General features: G+C 45.8%; 1 protein-coding gene across 2 annotated transcripts in view; it reads right to left on the reverse strand.

The window, feature by feature from the left end:
* Positions 1-23,043, reverse strand: part of MED13L (mediator complex subunit 13L) — a 467,040-nt gene that overhangs the window by 102,011 nt on the left and 341,986 nt on the right. For both annotated transcript variants that reach the window (XM_063913297.1, XM_063913296.1), the window contains exon 21: positions 10,657-10,990. In XM_063913297.1, the coding sequence (XP_063769367.1) occupies positions 10,657-10,990 (334 nt within the window). The remainder of the gene's footprint in view (positions 1-10,656; positions 10,991-23,043) is intronic.

Consider the following 23,043-nt stretch of genomic DNA (forward strand, 5'->3'; position numbering starts at 1 on the left):
CACACACACACACACCGTAGGTAAATAAATACTGCACAGTAGATTCTTTTAATTATTATTGAGCTGAGTCCCAGCTACTGTAATAGAGCAGGTTCCCTGATTTGCAAGTAGGGAAATGCTGGGTAGAGGACTCTACTGCAGGAGGAATGTATCTATATTTCAGCAGCCTGAAGTATCGAAAAGTTACAAACCCCAGAGACAGGGTCTGTTGCCTAGCGACAGGGAGACCTGGGAGCCTGCTGAGTAAAGCGGGTTATCTGTAAAGAAATCCTCCCTGCACAGCCAGGAGAGGAATGAGTATTCAGTGTGAGACACACACTGGAGCGGCGTGCTGCAGCGGCGCGGGGAGCGGAGAGAGCCCGCCGTACAGAGCGGGAGTTAGCTCCGCCCCCCCTGCCTCGTGCAAAGGTATCCCCCGGCCGCCTTGCGGGCAAATATAACCCCCGGCCCTGCCGGGGAGAATGTATATTGTCATATATGCTGTGGCCGGGGAGCGGTGTGTAACCCCCCCGGCCACCTGTATGCAGCTGATTCTGAGCCCGCCGGACGGAGCGGGACTTAGCTCCGCCCCTCTGCTCCGGCGCCACTTTTAAATCTAAAATTCAGCTACTCCGGCGCCTGTATTACCCGGCTGAGCTGCGTTTGGGTAGTGTAAATGTATCACCCGGCTGCCTTCTGCTGCAGCCGGGGATAGAAGAGCGCTGAGCCCGCTTACAGAGCGGGCTGAAGCTCCGCCCCCCTCATAATGGCGCCAAGATTACACTATGTGTTTAAGATTTGAACCCAGACTTCAGTGGTACTGGTACTTTCTATGCTGTGGGTCCCTGAATTTACTAGATGAACCACAGCTCCTTTCTGTACTCTGTTCAAACACTGGTTGTTATACAGGACACACACAGTAAAAAACCATCACATTTAAGTGTAAAATCACACATCAGTCTGGAGGGGGGGAGATTGTACTCACCGTCCTTTTGATGGCGTGGCCCTGACACGCGCCGCACGCAGCGGTGTCCGGCCGGAATCTTCTGATGTAGTGGTCCCGACACACGCCGCACGCAGCGGTGTCCGACCATTTTTGATACTCACCGCTGCCATGCTGCCGGAATCTTCTGCTGGATGGAGTGGCCGCGACACGCGCCGCACGCAGCGGTGTCCGCCAACTCAGGAGAGCTCAGTGTCTCCCTCAGCCGGGGCCCATCCCTAGCCGCACGCAGCTGCGATGGGACCCCGCCGGCAGCTCCCACGGTGCAGACTGGCAGTGGCAGAGCTGCCAGTCTGTGAGTGTGTGTAAGAAAAAATAAGAATTTACTTACCGATAATTCTATTTCTCGGAGTCCGTAGTGGATGCTGGGGTTCCTGAAAGGACCATGGGGAATAGCGGCTCCGCAGGAGACAGGGCACAAAAGTAAAGCTTTCCGATTAGGTGGTGTGCACTGGCTCCTCCCCCTATGACCCTCCTCCAAGCCAGTTAGGTACTGTGCCCGGACGAGCGTACACAATAAGGGAGGAATTTTGAATCCCGGGTAAGACTCATACCAGCCACACCAATCACACCGTACAACTTGTGATCTAAACCCAGTTAACAGTATGATAACAGCGGAGCCTCTGAAAAGATGGCTCACAACAATAATAACCCGATTTTTGTAACTATGTACAAGTATTGCAGATAATCCGCACTTGGGATGGGCGCCCAGCATCCACTACGGACTCCGAGAAATAGAATTATCGGTAAGTAAATTCTTATTTTCTCTATCGTCCTAGTGGATGCTGGGGTTCCTGAAAGGACCATGGGGATTATACCAAAGCTCCCAAACGGGCGGGAGAGTGCGGATGACTCTGCAGCACCGAATGAGAGAACTCCAGGTCCTCCTTAGCCAGGGTATCAAATTTGTAGAATTTAGCAAACGTGTTTGCCCCTGACCAAGTAGCTGCTCGGCAAAGTTGTAAAGCCGAGACCCCTCGGGCAGCCGCCCAAGATGAGCCCACCTTCCTTGTGGAATGGGCATTTACATATTTTGGCTGTGGCAGGCCTGCCACAGAATGTGCAAGCTGAATTGTATTACACATCCAACTAGCAATAGTCTGCTTAGAAGCAAGAGCACCCAGTTTGTTGGGTGCATACAGGATAACAGCAAGTCAGTTTTCCTGACTCCAGCCGTCCTGGAACATATTTTCAGGGCCCTGACAACATCTAGCAACTTGGAGTCCTCCAAGTCCCTAGTAGGTGCAAGGCACCACAATAAGCTGGTTCAGGTGAAACACTGACACCACCTTTAGGGAGAGAACTGGGGACGAGTCCGCAGCTCTGCCCTGTCCGAATGGACAAACAGATATGGGCTTTTTTGAGAAAAAAACACCAATTTGACACTCGCCTGGTCCAGGCCAGGGCCAAGAGCATGGTCACTTTTCATGTGAGATGCTTCAAATCCACAGATTTGACTGGTTTTAAACCAATGTGATTTGAGGAATCCCAGAACTACGTTGAGATCCCACAGTGCCACTGGAGGCACAAAAGGGGGTTGTATATGCAATACTCCCTTGACAAACTTCTGGACTTCAGGAACTGAAGCCAATTCTTTCTGGAAGAAAATCGACAGGGCCGAAATTTGAACCTTAATGGACCCCAATTTGAGGCCCATAGACACTCCTGTTTGCAGGAAATGCAGGAAACGACCGAGTTGAAATTTCTTTGTGGGGCCTTCCTGGCCTCACACCACGCAACATATTTTCGCCACATGTGGTGATAATGTTGTGCGGTCACCTCCTTTCTGGCTTTGACCAGGGTAGGAATGACCTCTTCCGGAATGCCTTTTTCCCTTAGGATCCGGCTTTCCACCGCCATGCCGACAAACGCAGCTGCGGTAAGTCTTGGAACAGACATGGTACTTGCTGAAGCAAGTCCCTTCTTAGCAGCAGAGGCCATAAGACCTCTGTAAGCATCTCTTAAAGTTCCGGGTACCAAGTCCTTCTTGGCCAATCCGGAGCCATGAGTATAGTTCTTACTCCTCTACGTCTTATAATTCTCAGCACCTTAGGTATGAGAAGCAGAGGAGGGAACACATACACCGACTGGTACACCCACGGTGTTACCAGAACGTCCACAGCTATTGCCTGAGGGTCTCTTGACCTGGCGCAATACCTGTCCCGTTTTTTGTTCAGACGGGACGCCATCATGTCCACCTTTGGTATTTCCCAACGGTTTACAATCATGTGGAAAAAACTTCCCGATGAAGTTTCCACTCTCCCGGGTGGAGGTCGTGCCTGCTGAGGAAGTCTGCTTCCCAGTTTCCATTCCCGGGATGAAACACTGCTGACAGTGCTATCACATGATTTTCCGCCCAGCGAAAAGTCCTTGCAGTTTTTGCCATTGCCCTCCTGCTTCTTGTGTCGCCCTGTCTGTTTACGTGGGCGACTGCCGTGATGTTTTTCCCACTGGATCAATACCGGCTGACCTTGAAGCAGAGGTCTTGCTAAGCTTAGAGCATTATAAATTTACCCTTAGCTCCAGTATATTTATGTGGAGAAAAGTCTCCAGACTTGATCACACTCCCTGGAAATTTTTTCCTTGTGTGACTGCTCCCCAGCCTCTCGGGCTGGGCTCCGTGGTCACCAGCATCCAATCCTGAATGCCGAACCTGCGGCCCTCTAGAAGATGAGCACTCTATAACCACCACAGGAGAGACACCCTTGTCCTTGGATATAGGGTTATCCGCCGATGCATCTGAAGATGCGATCCGGACCATTTGTCCAGCAGATCCCACTGAAAAGTTCTTGCGTGAAATCTGCCGAATGGAATTGCTTCGTAGGAAGCCACCATTTTTACCAGGACCCTTGTGCAATGATGCACTGTTTTTAGGAGGTTCCTGACTAGCTCGGATAACTCCCTGGCTTTCTCTTCCGGGAGAAACACCTTTTTCTGGACTGTGTCCAGAATCATCCCTAGGCACAGCAGACGTGTCGTCGGGATCAGCTGCGATTTTGGAATATTTAGAATCCACCCGTGCTGTTGTAGCAGTATCCGAGATAGTGCTACTCCGACCTCCAACTGTTCCCTGGACTATGCCCTTATCAGGAGATCGTCCAAGTAAGGGATAATTAAGACGCCTTTTCTTCGAAGAAGAATCATCATTTCGGCCATTACCTTGGTAAAGACCCGGGGTGCCGTGGACAATCCAAACGGCAGCGTCTGAAACTGATAGTGACAGTTCTGCACCACGAACCTGAGGTACCCTTAGTGAGAAGGGCAAATTTGGGACATAGAGGTAAGCATCCCTGATGTCCCGGGACACTATATAGTCCCCTTCTTCCTGGTTCGTTATCACTGCTCTGAGTGACTCCATCTTGATTTGAACCTTTGTAAGTGTTCAAAAAAATTTTTAGAATAAGTCTCACCTAGCCTTCTGGCTTCAGTACCACAATATAGTGTGGAATAATACCCCTTTTCTTGTAGTAGGAGGGGTAATTTAATTATCACCTGCTGGGAATACAGCTTGTGAATTTTTTCCCATACTGCCTCCTTGTCGGAGGGAGACCTTGGTAAAGCAGACTTCAGGAGCCTGCGAAGGGGAAACGTCTCGACATTCCAATCTGTACCCCTGGGATACTACTTGTAGGATCCAGGGGTCCTGTACGGTCTCAGCGCCATGCTGAGAACTTGTCAGAAGCGGTGGAACGCTTCTGTTCCTGGGAATGGGCTGCCTGCTGCAGTCTTCTTCCCTTTCCTCTATCCCTGGGCAGATATGATCTTATAGGGACGAAAGGACTGAGGCTGAAAAGACGGTGTCTTTTTCTGCAGAGATGTGACTTAGGGTAAAAACGGCGGATTTTCCAGCAGTTGCCGTGGCCACCAGGTCCGATGGACCGACCCCAAATAACTCCTCTTCCTTTATACGGCAATACACCTTTGTGCCGTTTGGAATCTGCATCACCTGACCACTGTCGTGTCCATAACATCTTCTGGCAGATATGGACATCGCATTTACTCTTGATGCCAGAGTGCAAATATCCCTCTGTGCATCTCGCATATATAGAAATGCATCCTTTAAATGCTCTATAGTCAATAAAATACTGTCCCTGTCAAGGGTATCAATATTTTTAGTCAGGGAATCCGACCAAGCCACCCCAGCTCTGCACATCCAGGCTGAGGCGATCGCTGGTCGCAGTATAACACCAGTATGTGTGTATATACTTTTTATGATATTTTCCAGCCTCCTGTCAGCTGGTCCTTGAGGACGGCCCTATCTATAGACGGTACCGCCACTTGTTTTGATAAGCGTGTGAGCGCCTTATCCACCCTAAGGGGTGTTTCCCAACGCGCCCTAACTTCTGGCGGGAAAGGGTATACCGCCCATAATTTTCTATCGGGGGGAACCCACGCATCATCACACACTTTATTTAATTTATCTGATTCAGGAAAAACTACGGTAGTTTTTTCACATCCCACATAATACCCTCTTTTGTGGTAGTATCAGAAATATGAAACACCTCCTTCATTGCCTTTAACGTGTGGCCCTAATAAGGAATACGTTTGTTTATTCACCGTCGACACGGGATTCAGTGTCCCTGTCTGTGTCTGTGTCGACCGACTAAAGTAAACGGGCGTTTTAAAACCCCTGACGGTGTTTTTGAGACGTCTGGACCGGTACTAATTGTTTGTCGGCCGTCTCATGTCGTCAACCGACCTTGCAGCGTGTTGACATTATCACGTAATTCCCTAAATAAGCCATCCATTCCGGTGTCGACTCCCTAGAGAGTGACATCACCATTACAGGCAATTGCTCCGCCTCCTCACCAACATCGTCCTCATACATGTCGACACACACGTACCGACACACAGCACACACACAGGGAATGCTCTGATAGAGGACAGGACCCACTAGCCCTTTGGAGAGACAGAGGGAGAGTTTACCAGCACACACCAAAAACGCTATAATTATATAGGGACAACCTTATATAAGTGTTTTCCCTTATAGCATCTTTTTTATATATTTCTAACGCCAAATTAGTGCCCCCCCTCTCTGTTTTAACCCTGTTTCTGTAGTGCAGTGCAGGGGAGAGCCTGGGAGCCTTCCCTCCAGCCTTTCTGTGAGGGAAAATGGCGCTGTGTGCTGAGGAGATAGGCCCCGCCCCTTTTTCGGCGGCCTCGTCTCCCGCTCTTAACGGATTCTGGCAGGGGTTAAATATCTCCATATAGCCTCCGGAGGCTATATGTGAGGTATTTTTAGCCAAAATAGGTATTAATTTGCCTCCCAGGGCGCCCCCCTCCCAGCGCCCTGCACCCTCAGTGACTGCCGTGTGAAGTGTGCTGAGAGGAAAATGGCGCACAGCTGCAGTGCTGTGCGCTACCTTTAGAAGACTGAGGAGTCTTCTGCCGCCGATTCTGGACCTCTTCTTACTTCAGCATCTGCAAGGGGGCCGGCGGCAAGGCTCCGGTGACCATCCAGGCTGTACCTGTGATCGTCCCTCTGGAGCTGATGTCCAGTAGCCAAGAAGCCAATCCATCCTGCACGCAGGTGAGTTCACTTCTTCTCCCCTAAGTCCCTCGTTGCAGTGATCCTGTTGCCAGCAGGACTCACTGTAAAATAAAAAACCTAAGCTAAACTTTTCTAAGCAGCTCTTTAGGAGAGCCACCTAGATTGCACCCTTCTCGGCCGGGCACAAAAATCTAACTGGCTTGGAGGAGGGTCATAGGGGGAGGAGCCAGTGCACACCACCTGATCGGAAAGCTTTACTTTTGTGCCCTGTCTCCTGCGGAGCCGCTATTCCCCATGGTCCTTTCAGGAACCCCAGCATCCACTAGGACGATAGAGAAATAAAATAATAAAGAAAAAAGAAGAAAATTCTTCAGCTAAACCCAAGTGAACCAGCTACCTCGGGCACTAAACTAAGACTGGCTTGGAGGGGAGATAGTAGGGGAGGAGCTAGCCACAGTGTGAGAATTTTTAAAGTGCCAGCTACCAATACCACCTACTATCTCCCCATTGTAACTACACTCCAGTGGCCCCTAGTGGATGAAGGAGAAATAAATAAAAACCTAACATGGGCCCTTTATCATACAACCAGTACTCACTGTGCCTGGATTAGAGGATCTCCTGTAGAGAGATGCAGATCCCTTCAATAGGGATCATTGTCTCTCCCATATTAAGCAGCCTTGTCCCCCCTTTTGTTAGGTTGACGCAGCCCTTATTACAGATTTTTAGAGTTTTTAGTCAGGAGCTCAGAGCTCCATGTGCTGTGGGGGATGTGAAGGGGGAGGAGCCAGCTGTGCAGACAATGCTAATTTTAGATTGTGCCACACCTCCGGTTGCAAGCTTCACACCCCTACTGTATAGGACTCCAGTGTCCCCTAGTGGATGAAAGAGAAACTGGGAAGCCTGATTTGAAGAATCTGTGAGGTGGGAGCTCCTGAAACTCCAGTCTGTAGCCCAGGGAGCCTGGCATGATGTTGTCCAGATGTGACTGAAATTTTTTAGCTGGGCTACCACCTGCCAGTCTTCAAGGCATCGCGGTCCACCGTCATGCTGAAGGCTTTGAGGAAGCAAACCTGGAGCTCTGTTCCTGAGAACCGGCAGTTGCTGGTTTGCGTGGTTTACCTCTAGCGCCTCTGTTGGCTGTAGAAAAGGACTGTAGAGTAGGTCTTCCAGGTTGGGGGAGCTGCAGAAGGAAGATACGTGGACTTACCCGCAGTAGCTTTGGAGATCCATTTGTCTAGTTCGTCTCCAAATAAGGCCTCTCCTGTGAAGGGTATGACTTCCTCGCCTTTCCTGGAGTCCGCGTCCGCAGTCCACTGGCATAACCATAAGCCCCTGCGTGCTGACACTGCCATATCAGTGGTGTGTGCATTAAGCAAACCTACTTCTTTTATGTCTTCCACCATAAAGTTCGCAGAGTCCTGTATACGCTCCAGGAGTAAAACAATCTCCCCATAGAGAAGGAATCTAACCCCTCAATTAAGTTACCTGACCATTTAACAATGGCATTAGTAATCCACGCACATGCTATAGTGGGTCTCTGGGCCACCCCAGCAGCCATGTACAAGGATTTGATTGTATTTTCAATTTTACGATCAGCCGTGTCTTTCAGGGAGGCTGCACCAGGGTCAGGCAATCCAATTTTTCGTGACAACCTGGACACTGATGCATCCACTAACGGTGGACTTTCCCATTTTTTCCTCTACTCAGGAGGAAAAGGAAAGGATGAGAGTAACCTCTTAGGGATTTGAAATGTATTATCAGGATTAACCCATGGTTCTTCAAACTGGGCATTCAATTCCTTTGACACAGGAAAAGTGACTGAGGACTTATTTTTTACATTAAAATAAGATTCCTCACACTCCACTGCCACCTTATCAGGAATTTGCAGAACATTTCTGATGGCTTCTATAAGAGCCTCTATTCCCTCTGACAGAGCAGCATCCCCCCCCCACCCGAGTCCACCTCCCCCTCCTCCATGTCTGACCCATCAGCGTCAGTCAGACTGCAGGATATGGGACAGAGTTCGTTTTTGCGGACAAATGGCAGGGGACTGAGACGCTTGTTTGGGGACTGAGTCTCTATTCATAATCTCATCCACAGACTGGCTTAAGTATTTTGTCTCTTTCTCATGTCGGGACAATTTATTAGAGATATTAGAAATCATTCCTTTAATGGAATCCAGCCACACTGGTTCAGCCCCGCTAGCCTGAGAAGGTGCACTACACTAAGTACATAGTAGTGAGCTCCCTGGTGAAAAGGAACACTCTGCCGTACATGAAACACACTCTTTACCTGACATATTGTAAATGTGACAGCACACACACAGGAAAGGTTAAAAGCACAATTAACCCACAAAGAGCCCTTCCAGGGAGAGACAGATATTTCGGAGCCAGCACACAGCGCCCTTATTGCTAATGCCAAGCTTAGCCAAGTCGCAGACTAAGTACCCAGATTGGGGACATAGTACACTAATAATCGCTCCACCCCTGCTATGACCCCCTGGTACCGCTGAGGTAATCTGGAGTCACACCGGAGGAGCTGCACGTCCCTGCCAGTCAGTGTCTGTGTCCACTGCAGAGATTAAATGGCGCTGGTGAGCTGCTGGATCCGCTCATAGTGATGCCCCGCCTTCCCGCTTTTTTTATACCGCCTGAGGTAATTTTGTGCTTAAAATGGAGACAGATCCGTTTTAAGGCTTTGACTGCCAGTCTGGGAACGGTGTACAGTGTACTGAGATGTAGTTGTGTACTGGGTCTGGAGATGCAATCCACCCTGGTTAGAAGCCGCGCGTCTCCGTACCCTCATGCCGCCATAATGGCTGGCAACCAGCTAACCAGGACGCCGGCTTAGTACTCACCACTCTTCTTTCTTCTGGCTCTGTTAGGGGTGGCGGAGTGCTGCGGGAATGCACGCTTACCGTGGTGGGGCTTGCGAATAGTTCCCTCAGGAGCTAGTGTCCTGTCAGCAGGGAACGGGACCATTAACCCTTCAAGAGGTTGGGCTGTCCCCCCCCCCCTCTCCCCCTCCCTCCCTAAGTCCCACGAAGCAGGCAGGCTGGTGCTAACCAGCCCTGCCTGAAAGAAAAAAAAACAGAAAATAAATGCAGAAAACTCTTCAGGAGTTTCCATAAGCGTGACAGACTCCTCGGGCACATTTTCTAAACTGAGTCTGGTACGAGGGGCATAGAGGAAGGAGCCAGCCCACACTATCAAATTCTTACATGGCTCCTAGTGGACCCGTTTATATCCCATGGTACTAAATGGATCCCCAGTAACCTCTAGGATGTAAGAGAAATTAAGTTTTATATTCACAATTCAACAGAAATTGCTGACATTCTTTATCATTACACATCCCTCAAGAAAATTATGTCAACTTGGTTATAATGTAGACACCTGCAGAATGTAGACATTGACAGAATGTCGACATGGAAAATTAAGGAATTGTCATACTGTTGACATATCCCGGAGGCATAGGGTTGCCATTAGGGTAGGCTGGGCTTTAGGGTCAGTGTGAGAACAAAGACAGTAATAAGACATTTTAACAATGTCAACAAATCATCTGTGTTGACATGCTGATGTCAACAGTGTGGCCACTACTTCAAGTTAACACATAATGCTTTATATCAGCATATATCAACATTTATTCAGGCACATAAATAAAAGCTGACGGCCTCAATAAACACAAATCCCATCGTGCAGGTGTGGTGTGCAACATTTTTCCAAATACAAATGGCTTGGTTTTACCTAATCTCTAGTTATCCAAATGTCCAGGAATCAATTTTTAGGAGACCTTTTGCTCCCGTATTTCATGCACTGGTCAGAGGAATGGTCTCAAAGGTTTATTGAGGTGGTACATTGTGCTGGCATATTGTGCCACTCCTGGTATAGTGTTTAGGATCAATGCAGGGTTTCATAATTTTTATACTAATGTTCGGAACAATAGAAATCGGACTACCCCATTATTAGAAGTCAATTAAACATAAAATTAGCATGAAAAACAAAGTGTGAACAAGACCTTAGCCGAACAAAATTACAATGCTTTCCATGTCATCTATAAAACAAGAGGATGTTTTAATAGGACAAAAAAACATGTGAAACCCCTTGTTAAGCTACTAAAATAGTGCTGTAACCTATCAAGCTTGCTTCCAAAGGACATAATTTAAAAATGTAATACATTTACTTACTTTTCTGGAGTTTCAACTTGTGTGGACGGCTGGTTTGACTCCACCTCCACAGCAGGTTGGCTTACTGATGAACGTTCACCTGGAGTGGAAGAATTCTGTGATGGACAGGTACTGAATCCCACAGGAGCAGAACTATTCCCAGCAGGCACTGTAGAGGATAAGGATGACTGTTGTGCAAGAGGGGCAGTACCAGTGCAATTAGGAGTGGAGTTGAAAGGAAGGTTGGATGGACAGGTTGGTGTAGCAGAACTTTGTGTGCTTTGCGCACTGCTGGATTGGCTTTTAGGAGGTAACAAGAGGCTGCTGTCCAGCTGTAGTGAGGACAGATAAGGAGCTACAGGAAAAACATTAAAATATTGCCATTAGTATGGATAAAAACACCTCGATTCATTTGCTCAAAATAGAAATACAAAAGAAAACGTCAGTAAAAATAAAAAGCCAAGATAAAAGTCTAAAAGCTAAATTACAAAGATCCAGTGTCATATTTTAGTACTTAAACCTTAAAAAAGGCAATAGCAAATTAAAAGTAGCGAGTCTTTAGGACATAGAGTGTGTGGGGATATCAAAGAGATAGAGGCAGGCGGACCTGAATGCAGGCCAGAGAAAGGCAGGCAGAGCAGAACGCAGGCCAAAGAAAGAAAAGCAGAGCAGAACGTAGGCCAGAGAAAGGCAGGCACAGCAGAACGCAGGCCAGAGAAAGGAAGACACAGCAGAACGCAGGCAAGAGAAAGGAAGACACAGCAGAACGCAGGCCAGAGAAAGGAAGACACAGCAGAACGCAGGCCAGAGAAAGGCAGGCACAGCAGAACACAGGCCAGAGAAAGGCAGGTAGAGCAGAGGGGAGGCATGGGTCAGAGAGAAGCAAGAAAAGCAAAAGGGTGGGTTTGATTGACACAAGATTTTTTCTTAAATTGTGATTTCAGTTGAAAATTCACAGTAAAAGTGGGTCACTCAAATGGTATTATGAAGATAAAGCAAATAGTTAAGGGTTTTTGTGCATTTAAAAAACTATGCACGTCAGATCATATGACTGACTAGCTTGATTGGAGAAAATTAAATTAAATTTCATGAATTAAAAACCCTATACTGAAATCCTTGCACCACAAGAGCCAGCATAAACGTTGATTGGACAATAGAGGTTTATAACCTTTTTCCCATGAAGTGGTGACTTTAATAACTGGTGAAGTTTATAGCTTCGTTTCAACATAGGTTTGAAATTGCCCTTAATTCCTTGGGAATCCCCCAATACAGATATTCGTCTTGAACAAATTGCCAAACATCTCCATTTTTTTGGTGGTCTACACCCTCCAAGAAACCGATGATGTAGTAACATACATTTCAGGGCACTGAACGAAGACTGTGTTATTGGTTTTAAGACATCTTGCATCTAAAATGCTGTAGTCCATATAGAGATCACAGTGTAGACTACAGTGACGGCACCATGACTGCTTTCAAACAATAGCAATGGACAGACAGTCTAGCGTGGGTTAAGAAAAGTTGAAATTCAGAATGTTAACAGGTTCTGAATATCAACATGGACATCCGGTTGACGGCAATATGGCGACCTAAACAAATGGCAACATGGTAAAAATGTTGACATGTTCATAATGTTGACAATTTAACACTCTGGCCGAACTTGTACGTTTATTTAAAGCAGCAAACACTTACAAGGAAAAACCAACCTAGTTTTGCCTTGTAAATGTTTGCTGCTTAAAAAAAAAACCCCAAAAAAGGTACGAGTTAAGAGCTCGGCTTGTCTCGCACTACCTTACATCCGGCCTGCTAAATGTCAATATATTAAATGTGTACCTTCATAACCCCTATTTATATTGTAACTATGACAACATTTGTGAATGTTGATGTGACCAGATGCGCCTCGCTGCCTGCGATCACAAATTCGGATTGGTTTAAAACGAGCGCTAAATTATGCGTGTAGAAAGTGAGTGTGGCACCTGTAAAAAAGAATAATGATTAATACTTAAAAACTTCTGTTTACAGCTCTTTTGAGAAATGGTTAGGTTGGTGGTATCCAGATATAGATGTAAAGGTCCAGAATCTAACTGTCCCTAACTTACCCACGGGGATTCCTCAGCCGTTGGTGTCGCTGTGAGGGCTGTCCGTGGCCGGCTTTGTGAGTCGCGGCTCTCACCGCTGCGTCCAGCGGGAGAAGGATGTTGTAGAAAAGCCGGAAATAGCGACGCCAGTTCGAGTCCGCAAAGCGGCGTAGATGTTCTTGTTTGTGATACCACTTGTCCACCAACGCGTTTCGTGCTGTTCAGAGCACTTTTTCAAGGTGGTTGTTTGGTTTAAAAGTCGTTTATTTATAGTAAAACTTTATTGTTCCCATCTGGAAAAAAACGGAACTTCCGGGACTTCCGGACCGGAAGTGACATCAAAAATTGCGGGAAGCACATGGTAAAAAAAAAAAACGTTTTTCTTAACATTTGAAGATTTAAGGGTTGGATATGTTTAAAACAGGTGCCACTTAGTGTAAGGAGTGTGTGTTCATAAAAAAACGTTGAGGTCGATGTCAATATTGTGGCCAGATGATTGTAAGGTTTTTAATTCAAAAATCCATTTGCTTTCTTGTTTTCTTAGATCAATGGTTATGTCTCCTCCTCTCCAGTTTGTTCTTATCTTTTGAATTGGTAAGAACGTGAGTCCAGTCGGGTCTTTATGATGTTTCTCTAAAAAATGGTTTGATAAGCTGTGTGTTTTAAGTCCCTATTTTACATTGTAGATATGTTCGGCAAATCTTATCTTTGCTTTCCTTTTAGTTTGGCCGACATATTGGTACCCACAAGGGCAGGTGGCTAAATATATAACCCCTTCTGTGTCACACGTAAGGGAGTCATAGATGGTATAGTTTTTTCCTGTCGCAAATGATTTGAAGGCTGCAGTGGGTCTGGTGGATTTCTCCTTATCATTCTTGCAGGCTTTGCAGTTTAAACACTTAAAATAACCTTTGCCCGTTTTAGAACTGCTTTGTGTTTCATTCTTCAGATGGCTTGAGACTAGGAATTGTTTAATAGTTTTAGCTTTGCGGTAAATGACTTTTGGTTTTTCTGGCAACATGGGTCGTAGTGTTTCATCTAGATGCAGGATATGCCAGTGTTTGTTTAGCATTTCTTCTATCACTTTTGAATTGCTGTTAAATTGAGTGATGAAAGGGAGACGTAGAGAAACATTCTTATCTTTGTTTTTATCTTTGTGTCTCAATAGATCTTTTCTATCAATCTGTTCAATTATTGCAATGTCCGCTTCCAATTTTTCTTTCTTATACCCTTTCTCCAGAAAATTGTTCTGCATGTCTTCACTTTGTGCCTTAAAAATGGTCGGATCTGAGCAATTTCTTTTTATTCTTTGGAACTGGCCGCGTGGTATGTTTGCGATCCAGGTCTGATGGTGGTTACTGGTTGTTGCTAACATATTATTTCCATTAACTGGTTTAATATGTGTCTTTGATTGTAGAGTGTTGTTTTGAATATAGATTTCCAAATCCAGGAAGACAATCTGCTCTTTACTTATTGTTGTAAACTCCAGGTTCAAGGTATTATTGTTTATGTAGGATTTAAATTCTTCAAGGGTTTCCTCTGTACCCCTCCATATGAAGAAGATATCGTCGATATAATGATACCAACACGATGTGTGATAGGTATTCGTTATTCGACCAGATGTTATCTTCCCATTTGGCGAGAAAGAGGTTGGCATAACTGGGTGCCAATGATGTGCCCATGGCAGTTCCACACTTTTGCAAGTAGAATTTATCGTTATCCCAGAAGTAGTTGTGTGTTAGCACAAATTTGATATTTGCCATTATGAAATTCACCTGTTGGTTAGGGAGGTTTGTCATTGTAGAAAGAAAATGTCTATTATGAGCACATCCTAGATCGTGTGCTATACATGTATATAGACTTGACGTCAGTGGTGCAAAGAAAGAAGTTCTGTTCCCATTGAATAGCTTCTACTTTTTGGAGTATACTTGTAGTATCTTGAAGATGGCTCTTCTGTTGAGTAACTATTGTTTGGAGAAAAGAGTCTGTGTATTTTGACAGATTAGATGTGACTGATTTGATACCTGATACTATTGGTCGTCCAGGTGGATTTATAAGGCTCTTGCGAGTTTTCGGTAAGAAATAAAAGGTAGGTATCTTTGGATGTTTTTCCAGGATGAAGTCAAATTCTTTTTTGTTCAGAATTCCCGTGGTGAGACCTTCTTCGAGATGTTGTTCAAGCTCCTGTAGAAATTGTTTGGTAGGATCACGTTCTAGAACTTCGTATGTTGTGACATCAGAGAGCAATCTTTCTACTTCTTTTTCATATGCTTCTCGTTCCATAATAACCACGCCTCCTCCTTTATCTGCTGGTTTTATGACAATTTGATTGTCTTCTTTTAGTTCTTTTAGAGCATCTCTTTCTGTTTTTGATAAGTTCTGTTTTATTATTTGACGTTCGGGAATTTTTTCAATATCCTTTTCTACCAGTTTCCTGAATGTTTCAATGTGGGAGCCTTTGCAATGTATCGGATTGAATGTTGATGTGGGTTTCAAGGTAGAGTGTAAGAATTGGTCGTCAGTGATATTCATGTAGGTAGTTGTTTCTTCTTTTGAAAAAAACTTCTTTATGCATAATTTTCGGATATATTTTTGAAGGTCAATGTAAAGATCAAATTTGTTAATCTTCGACTGGAGAGAGCAAACTTCAAGCCTTTTTGCAGAATATCTAGTTGTGCTTTTGTAAGGATTTTTTTGCTCAAATTGAACACTGATGGATTCTTTATTTGTAAGTCTTTCTTCTTGCTCCTTGCTCCTCCTCTCTTCCCCCTCCTTCTATATTCCTTCCTTCTTTCATTTTCTTGTTTCTGGGTGTTGTTGTGTCTGGTGGTTTCCTGATTCCCCGGTTGATATCTAAAAAACAGTCTTCCTCATATTCAGATTCATCATCCGTTTCTTCACAGTAGTTTATCTTGGTTGAATTTTTTCTTGGCTGCAAAGTTTTCTGTAGATTTTTATTCTGTATGGTCTGTAAAAGTTGTTTGTATTGGTCATCTTCTTCTTGTATTGCTGGTCTCTGTCCTGCTTTGTATGAATCCTTTATCAGTCTGTATGTATTGTTATATGTGAAATTTCTTTTATTGTAGGCTGGATAGTTTCGAGTATTGGATCTTGCTGGAGTGTTTTTGATGAGTGGTTCCTTCCATCTTCCAGTATTTTGATGATGCATTCGTGTAGTTTGAGCAGTTGGTCTGTAGTTGGTTGTTTCTGTATTCTTCCATAATTTTCTTTCTTTATATTCGGTGTTGTATTCTTGATTGGTCCTAGTGTTCTTCCATCTTTGTATGTTTTGATTTGCGGTTCGGGTATTGTGTATGGTTCTTTTTGTATTAGCATTTTGTTTGAACAGTTCTTGTTCGTCTTTATCTATCTTAAACTTTCTCTGTTTTTGTTGCATAATGTTATCCTCCAATTTGCCTATCTTCTAATTGGTTATTTTCATTAAGTTGTTGAAATCATCCATCTTTGACAGTGGTTCAAAGCGTTTTTCATAGGTATGGATATTTTCACTGATATGTTTTAATGATGTTTGCCTGTCCTCAATAATGAGATTAATAAGTTCAAGTGAACATCTATCTAGGATTTTGTTCCATTTTTCATAAAAATTGGATTGATTGGGTAAAAGGGTAGCTGTTTTATTAATCCTTAAACCCCTGGGGATCATCCCATGTTCGACATATTTACTTAGAGTAGTGATCTCCCACCACTGTTTGGTTTCTTGGGTGTATAATTTTTTAACTTTAAAAATTGGCTACAGAACCCCTCGTCTTCTGCCGGAGTTTCTAGTATAGGTGTAGTTGTGGAGAATAAATCATTGATGTTACTCCTTGTATTTGTATGTGACACATGAATGGATGTATAATTAGTCATGATAACGGGCAGCAGCAGAAAACAATAAACAATTGCGTAAAATCAAAAAAATGTCTGCGCTTATGTAAAAGCAGCTCAGATAAAATGGTTAATTGTAGGTTTAAAACGAGCGCTAAATTATGCGTGTAGAAAGTGAGTGTGGCACCTGTAAAAAAGAATAATGATTAATACTTAAAAACTTCTGTTTACAGCTCTTTTGAGAAATGGTTAGGTTGGTGGTATCCAGATATAGATGTAAAAGTCCAGAATCTAACTGTCCCTAACTTACCCACGGGGATTCCTCAGCCGTTTGTGTCGCTGTGAAGGCTGTCAGTGGCCGGCTTTGTGAGTCGCGGCTCTCACCGCTGCGTCCAGCGGGAGAAGGATGTTGTAGAAAAGCCGGAAATAGCGACGTCAGTTCGAGTCCGCAAATGGTGGACAAGTGGTATCACAGACAAGAACATCTACGCCGCTTGCGGACTCGAACGGACGTCGCTATTTACGGCTTTTCTACAACATCCTTCTCCCGCTGGACGCAGCGGTGAGAGCCGCGACTCACAAAGCCGGCCAAGGACAGCCCTCACAGCGACACCAACGGCTGAGGAATCCCCGTGGGTAAGTTAGGGACAGTTAGATTCTGGACTTTTACATCTATATCTGGATACCACCAACCTAACCATTTCTCAAAAGAGCTGTAAACAGAAGTTTTTAAGTATTAATCATTATTCTTTTTTACAGGTGCCACACTCACTTTCTACACGCATAATTTAGCGCTCGCTTTAAACCTACAATTAACCATTTTATCTGAGCTGCTTTTACATAAGCGCAGACAAGATTTTTTTGATTTTACAAATTCGGATTGGGTCTCAAGGATGTGGGTTATTTGCTGCCACCACCAGGTCCTACCACCGACCCTGGAACTGCTTATTTCCACTCAGGCTCCTAACACCTGAACCTGATACCGCTTGCCACTCTGTATGCAGAGACATGCTGCTGCCACACTTCCTGGTTGTTGTTGGCTGTTTCCCCACTGGTCGCTTATCATGGACCAGTCCCTGCATGGTAGCTGGCAGGAGGCAGGGCTTAGAGATGCTGGGCAAACTCCAGGACAGTCAAAAAATGGAATAGCATTTTGTGCAATTCTATTGGTTGCAGGCTATGGATGCACTAATTGTAAAGGCAAGATGTTTATTGCTCAAAAAGTATTTAAAAAGAATAGCGGTATTAAGGACCAGTCACGGCATACAAGATGTTTTACAGCAGCATACTGGGAAGGCGGAAGTATCAAAGGCATAAAACCTGATGAACGTGTTTACTGAGGACCACGTAGCCGCCTTGCACAATTATTCAGCGGACGCGACTCGTCGGGCCACCCAAGAAAGTCCAACAGACCGAGTAAAATGGGCTTTCATAGCAACAGGAGCTGGAAGACCAGCCTGTGCAAATGCTTGTGCAATTACCATTCTAATCCATCTGGCCATGGTTTGCTTATTCACAGGCCAGCCACGTTTGTGAAAACCAAACAGTACAAAAAGGGTATCGGACCTCCTGAGAGAGGCAGTCCACTCTAGGTAAATACGGAGAACCCGTACCACATCCAAAGACCGCTCTTTAGAGGACAAACCAGAAGAGATAAAAGCTGGAACCACAATCTCTTGGTTAAAATGGAAAGATGACACCCCCTTAGGTAGATAAGACGAGTTCTAAGAACTGACCGGTGACGGTGAAAAATCAGAAAGGGTGGACGACAGGACAAAGTGCCCACCTAGCAGAGGCAATAGCCAGCAGAAACACGACCTTAAGCATAAGACATTTAAGGTCCACAGAATCAAGAAGTTCAAATGGAGACTCTTACAGGACATTCAAGACAACAGACAGATCCCATGGAGCCACAGGAGGGACATAGGGAGGCTGAATTTGTAAAACGCCCTGAGTGAAAGAAAGTATGTACGTCAGGAATAGACGCAATTTTCTATGAAACCACACCAACAAGGCAGAAATATGAACCTTGAGGGAGGCCAGACGAATGCCTAAGTCTAGACCTTGCTGCAGAACAAACGCCGTCGAAGCCAGTCTGGCCAGGTCTGGATAGACACAAGGGCCTTGAACGAGGATGTCTGGGCACTGAGGAAGTAGAAGAGGACGCTCGATCGATAGACCCTGCAGGTCTGAGAACCAATGCCGTCTGGGCCAGGCTGGAGCGACTAGAAGTAGTATTCCTCCTTCCTGTTTGAACTTCCGCAGTACCCTGGGCAGGAATGACACTGGAGGGAACACGTATGGCAGCTGAAAGTTCCATAGAACTGCCAGTGCGTCCACAAACGCTGCTTGAGGATCCCTGGTTCTTGATCTGAAGACCGGAACCTTGTGATTGTGTCGAGGCGCCATCAGGTCTACATCTCTGGTAGGCCCCACTTGTCCACTAGGAGTTGAAAGACTTCCGGATGAAGACTCCACTCTCCGGCGTGAACGTCCTGACGACTGAGGAAATCCACTTCCCAGTTGAGGACTCCGGGAATGAACACTGCCGATATTGCTGGCAGATGGCGTTCCGAGCAACAAAGGATTTTTGATACTGCCATCATTGCCATGTGGCTTCGAGTGCCGCCTTGCTGGTTTATGTACGCCACTGTGGTGGCGATGACTGACGTACTTGAACAGGCCTGTTCTGTACCAGAGGCAGGGTGAGAGATAGTGCATTGAACACCGCCCTCAGCTAAAGAATGTTTATTGGTAGGAGTGATCCCTCCTTGGTCCACCGACCCTGGAGAGAATGTTGCTCTAGCACCGCACCCCAACCCCGCAGACAGGCGTCCGTAGTCAGTAGGACCCAGTTGGGGATCCAGAAGGGACGGCGCCTGCTCAACTGTTGGTCCTGTAGTCACCAGCTCAGTGACAGACAAACCTGCGGAGTCAAGGAGATCATTTGAGACCTGATCTGATTTGGCAGGCCGTCCCACTTGGAAAGGTTTAACCTCTGCAGAGGGCGGGAATGAAATTGAGCGTACTGTACCATGTCGAAAGCAGACACCATGAGGTCTAGTACTTGCATCGCCGAGTGTATCGAAACTCTTGGATGAGAAAGGAAGTATCCGTTCCTGTCCTGAAGTTTCAGGACTTTCTCTGGAGACAGAAACAGTCTTTGGCTGTGTGTGTCCAGCAGTGCCGCCAGGTGCACTATGCTCCGAGCAGGGACCAGCGAGGACTTCTTCCAGTTGATGAGCCACCCGTGGGCTTGTAGGAATTGGACCGTCAGGTCCAGATGACGGAGGAGAACATCTTGGGAGTTCGCCAGGATCAGCAAGTCGTCCAGATATGGTAGGATCCAGATTCCCTGACGGCGGAGAAGGGCCGGCATCACGGCCATGACCTTGGTGAAAATCTGAGGGGCCGTGATCCGTCCAAAATGGCAGAGCCTGGAATTGATAATGTAGGTTGCCAATAGCAAACCGCAGATATTGCTGATACGATATGGCAATAGGTATATGCAGGTAAGCATCCTGTATGTCCAGGGATACCATATAGTCTTCGGGTTCAATGGCCAGTAAAATAGAGCGCAGCGTTTCCATACGGAATTTGGACACTCTCACAAATTTGTTCAATGATTTGAGGTTGCGTATAGGCCAGAAGGACACATTGGGTTTCGGGACTAGAAATGGGGTCAAATAGTATCCCCTGCCTCTCTGGGACAGTTACCGGCATTACCACTCCTGTGTCCAGGAGGGATCCCCATCCTCATCAGAATTATCTGAAATATTAGTGGATTGTGAGGAAGCGGCCTGCTTAGATGACCCCAGAGGGACGTGGGGTAGACTTTTGTCTCACCAAAGATTTATTTAATTGTTGTATCTCGGTAGACAGTGTCCGCCCAGCGCGGATTAACTAGAGGGACAATATGTGGGTGCAAAGGCACAGGAGGTCCCACAAGGGGTGTAAAACATGTCACAAGCGTATTCAGCATACTTGAGAAAGCTGTCCAAGGTGGCTCCTGATTGGCTACAGGGGCTGCGGGCTGACTGGGAGATGTATGGCACCCAGTACACAGACCATCAGTTAAAATTCCCCCTCAGGTAAATCCTTGGCGCAAGCACTGCATGATGCAGGAGCGCCCGCGGGTTTCCCGCCCTTTGTGGCAGACATTATAGGGAATGTGTAGATTGACATATAAAGGAAATATCAGAAAAACAGGCGCTACCCGAGCTGGTACTCTAAGCTGCTGTAGCAGGAGATACTCACACTCCACAGGTTAAAACAATATAGATGAATAACAACGCTCAATACTAATTCACATATATTTAGATACACGTGTACCACACAGAAGTCATCAATTAAAAATCATATTTAATACTGAATCAGCAGATATTTAAAATAGCATAATTATGCACATATCACACACATTATAAGTTTAAAAATAAACAACAATGATAGAATGCATATGTCCTTGAGCCCCCTTTGTTTGTGGTCTATTTATATGGTCCTCTGGACCGGTAACTATTTCCACCATTGGACATTTACCATTGGTCATTTGACAGAATTCAATATTACTATAGGGCAGGGGTGGGCAATTATTTCAGCTGAAGGGCCACTTGACACTTTCCTGTCAGTATCCGAGGGCCGCACACAAAATAGCAGCTCCCACACGTGCCAAAAATATAGGGACGTGGCTTCATAGGGAAGGGGTGTGGCCAAAAAATAATATAGATACATATTAGGCTGCACAATAGTCTCCATTATTCAAATTATGCCACACAGTAGCGCCACTTACACACATTACGCCAGGTAGAGCCCCTGTCACACATTACGCCAGGTAAAGTCCCCTTTTACACATTACGGCAGGTAGAGCTCTCTTTTACACAGTATGGAAGATAGAGTACCCTTTTTACACAGTACGGAAGGTAGAGCCCCCTTTTACACATTACGGCAGGTAGAGTCCCCTTTTACACCTTAACATTTTATTTGGGATAATCATTGCACAGCAAGCAAATTATCCAGTGTCTTATGGCCCCTGGGGAAAGGTATGACACAGTGACAGAACACGGGTGGTGACACGGTGACAGAACATGTGGAGTTGAGTCAGTGACAGAACGCGGGGGTGACACAGTGACAGAACACGCGGGGTGCGACACGGTGACAGAACACGGGGGGTGTGACATGGTGACAGAACACGGGGGTGACACAATGACAGAACATGTGGGGTTGAGTCAGTGACAGAACACGGGGGGGGGGGGGGGGGGGGTTAGGGGTGGAACAGCGAGCGTTAAAGATCTCCCCCCTAACCTAAAAGCAGTCTGACGCCACTGCCTGCACACACAAACATATACACACACACTCTCACATATATATACACACACAAATACACTTTCTTTCTCTTACTCACTTTTTCCATTAACATATCTGGCTGGCAGTGGCAGGAAGGATGGATCTGTAGCAGTTGCTCTTGTCCCGTGTAGCTCCGCCCCCTGCGGTCCGTGTAACCCCGCCCCCTTATAGCTACGCCCCTTTTGGCTGACCGTGAACACTGCCGTTGTCACTGGAGGCGGGAGGAGGTGGCTACAAGGCAAGAAGTTAACAGTGTGGCAGGCGCCGTGCAGCAGCAGCAGGGGAGACAGGCGCCGGCGGCTTGTAGGTACTGCAGAGCAATGACAAGCAGCTCAGCCTGTCGGGCCGCTTGTCACTGCACACTGGGGGAAAGCAGTGGGCCGGGTAGGATAGGTTTGCGGGCCGCATCCGGCCCGCGGGCCGTATTTTGCCCACCCCTACTATAGGGCATTCAACCAGCTCAGGACTAACCCATATAAATAGACCACAAACAAAGGGGCACAAGGACATATGCATTCTATCATTGTTGTTTATTTTTAAACTTATAATGTGTGTGATATGTGCATAATTATGCCATTTTAAATATCTGCTGATTCAATATTAAATATGTTTTTTAATTGATGACTTGTGTGTGCTATACATGTGTATCTAAATATATGTGAATTAGTATTGAGCCCTGTTAATTATCTATATTATAGGGAATGTAGCCTAACAGTACAATTTAGCCAGACAAATACAATACCTGCAAAACACTCCCTTATTTATTGGACAGTAAATACAGAACATAAACAGAGAATATATGCGGTATGAGGTGACTAAGAGCGCAGTAAAATACACTTAACAGTATATACAGTGCCATACTATATGGTTGACCCTGATGCACCTAGCCCCCCAGGGTACAGAATACAGTGATAGCTATAGCTGTGATACACTGAAAATAAGATTTTACTCACCGGTAAATCTATTTCTCGTAGTCCGTAGTAGTTGCTGGGGACTCCGTAAGGACCATGGGGAATAGCGGCTCCGCAGGAGACTGGGCACAGCTAAGAAAGAATTAGGACTACCTGGTGTGCACTGGCTCCTCCCACTATGACCCTCCTCCAGACTTCAGTAAGGATACTGTGCCCGGAAGAGCTGACACAGTTAACAGTATGAACATAACAGA

The sequence above is a fragment of the Pseudophryne corroboree genome, chromosome 1, assembly GCF_028390025.1.
Source record: "Pseudophryne corroboree isolate aPseCor3 chromosome 1, aPseCor3.hap2, whole genome shotgun sequence".
Taxonomy (NCBI): Eukaryota; Metazoa; Chordata; class Amphibia; order Anura; family Myobatrachidae; genus Pseudophryne; species Pseudophryne corroboree.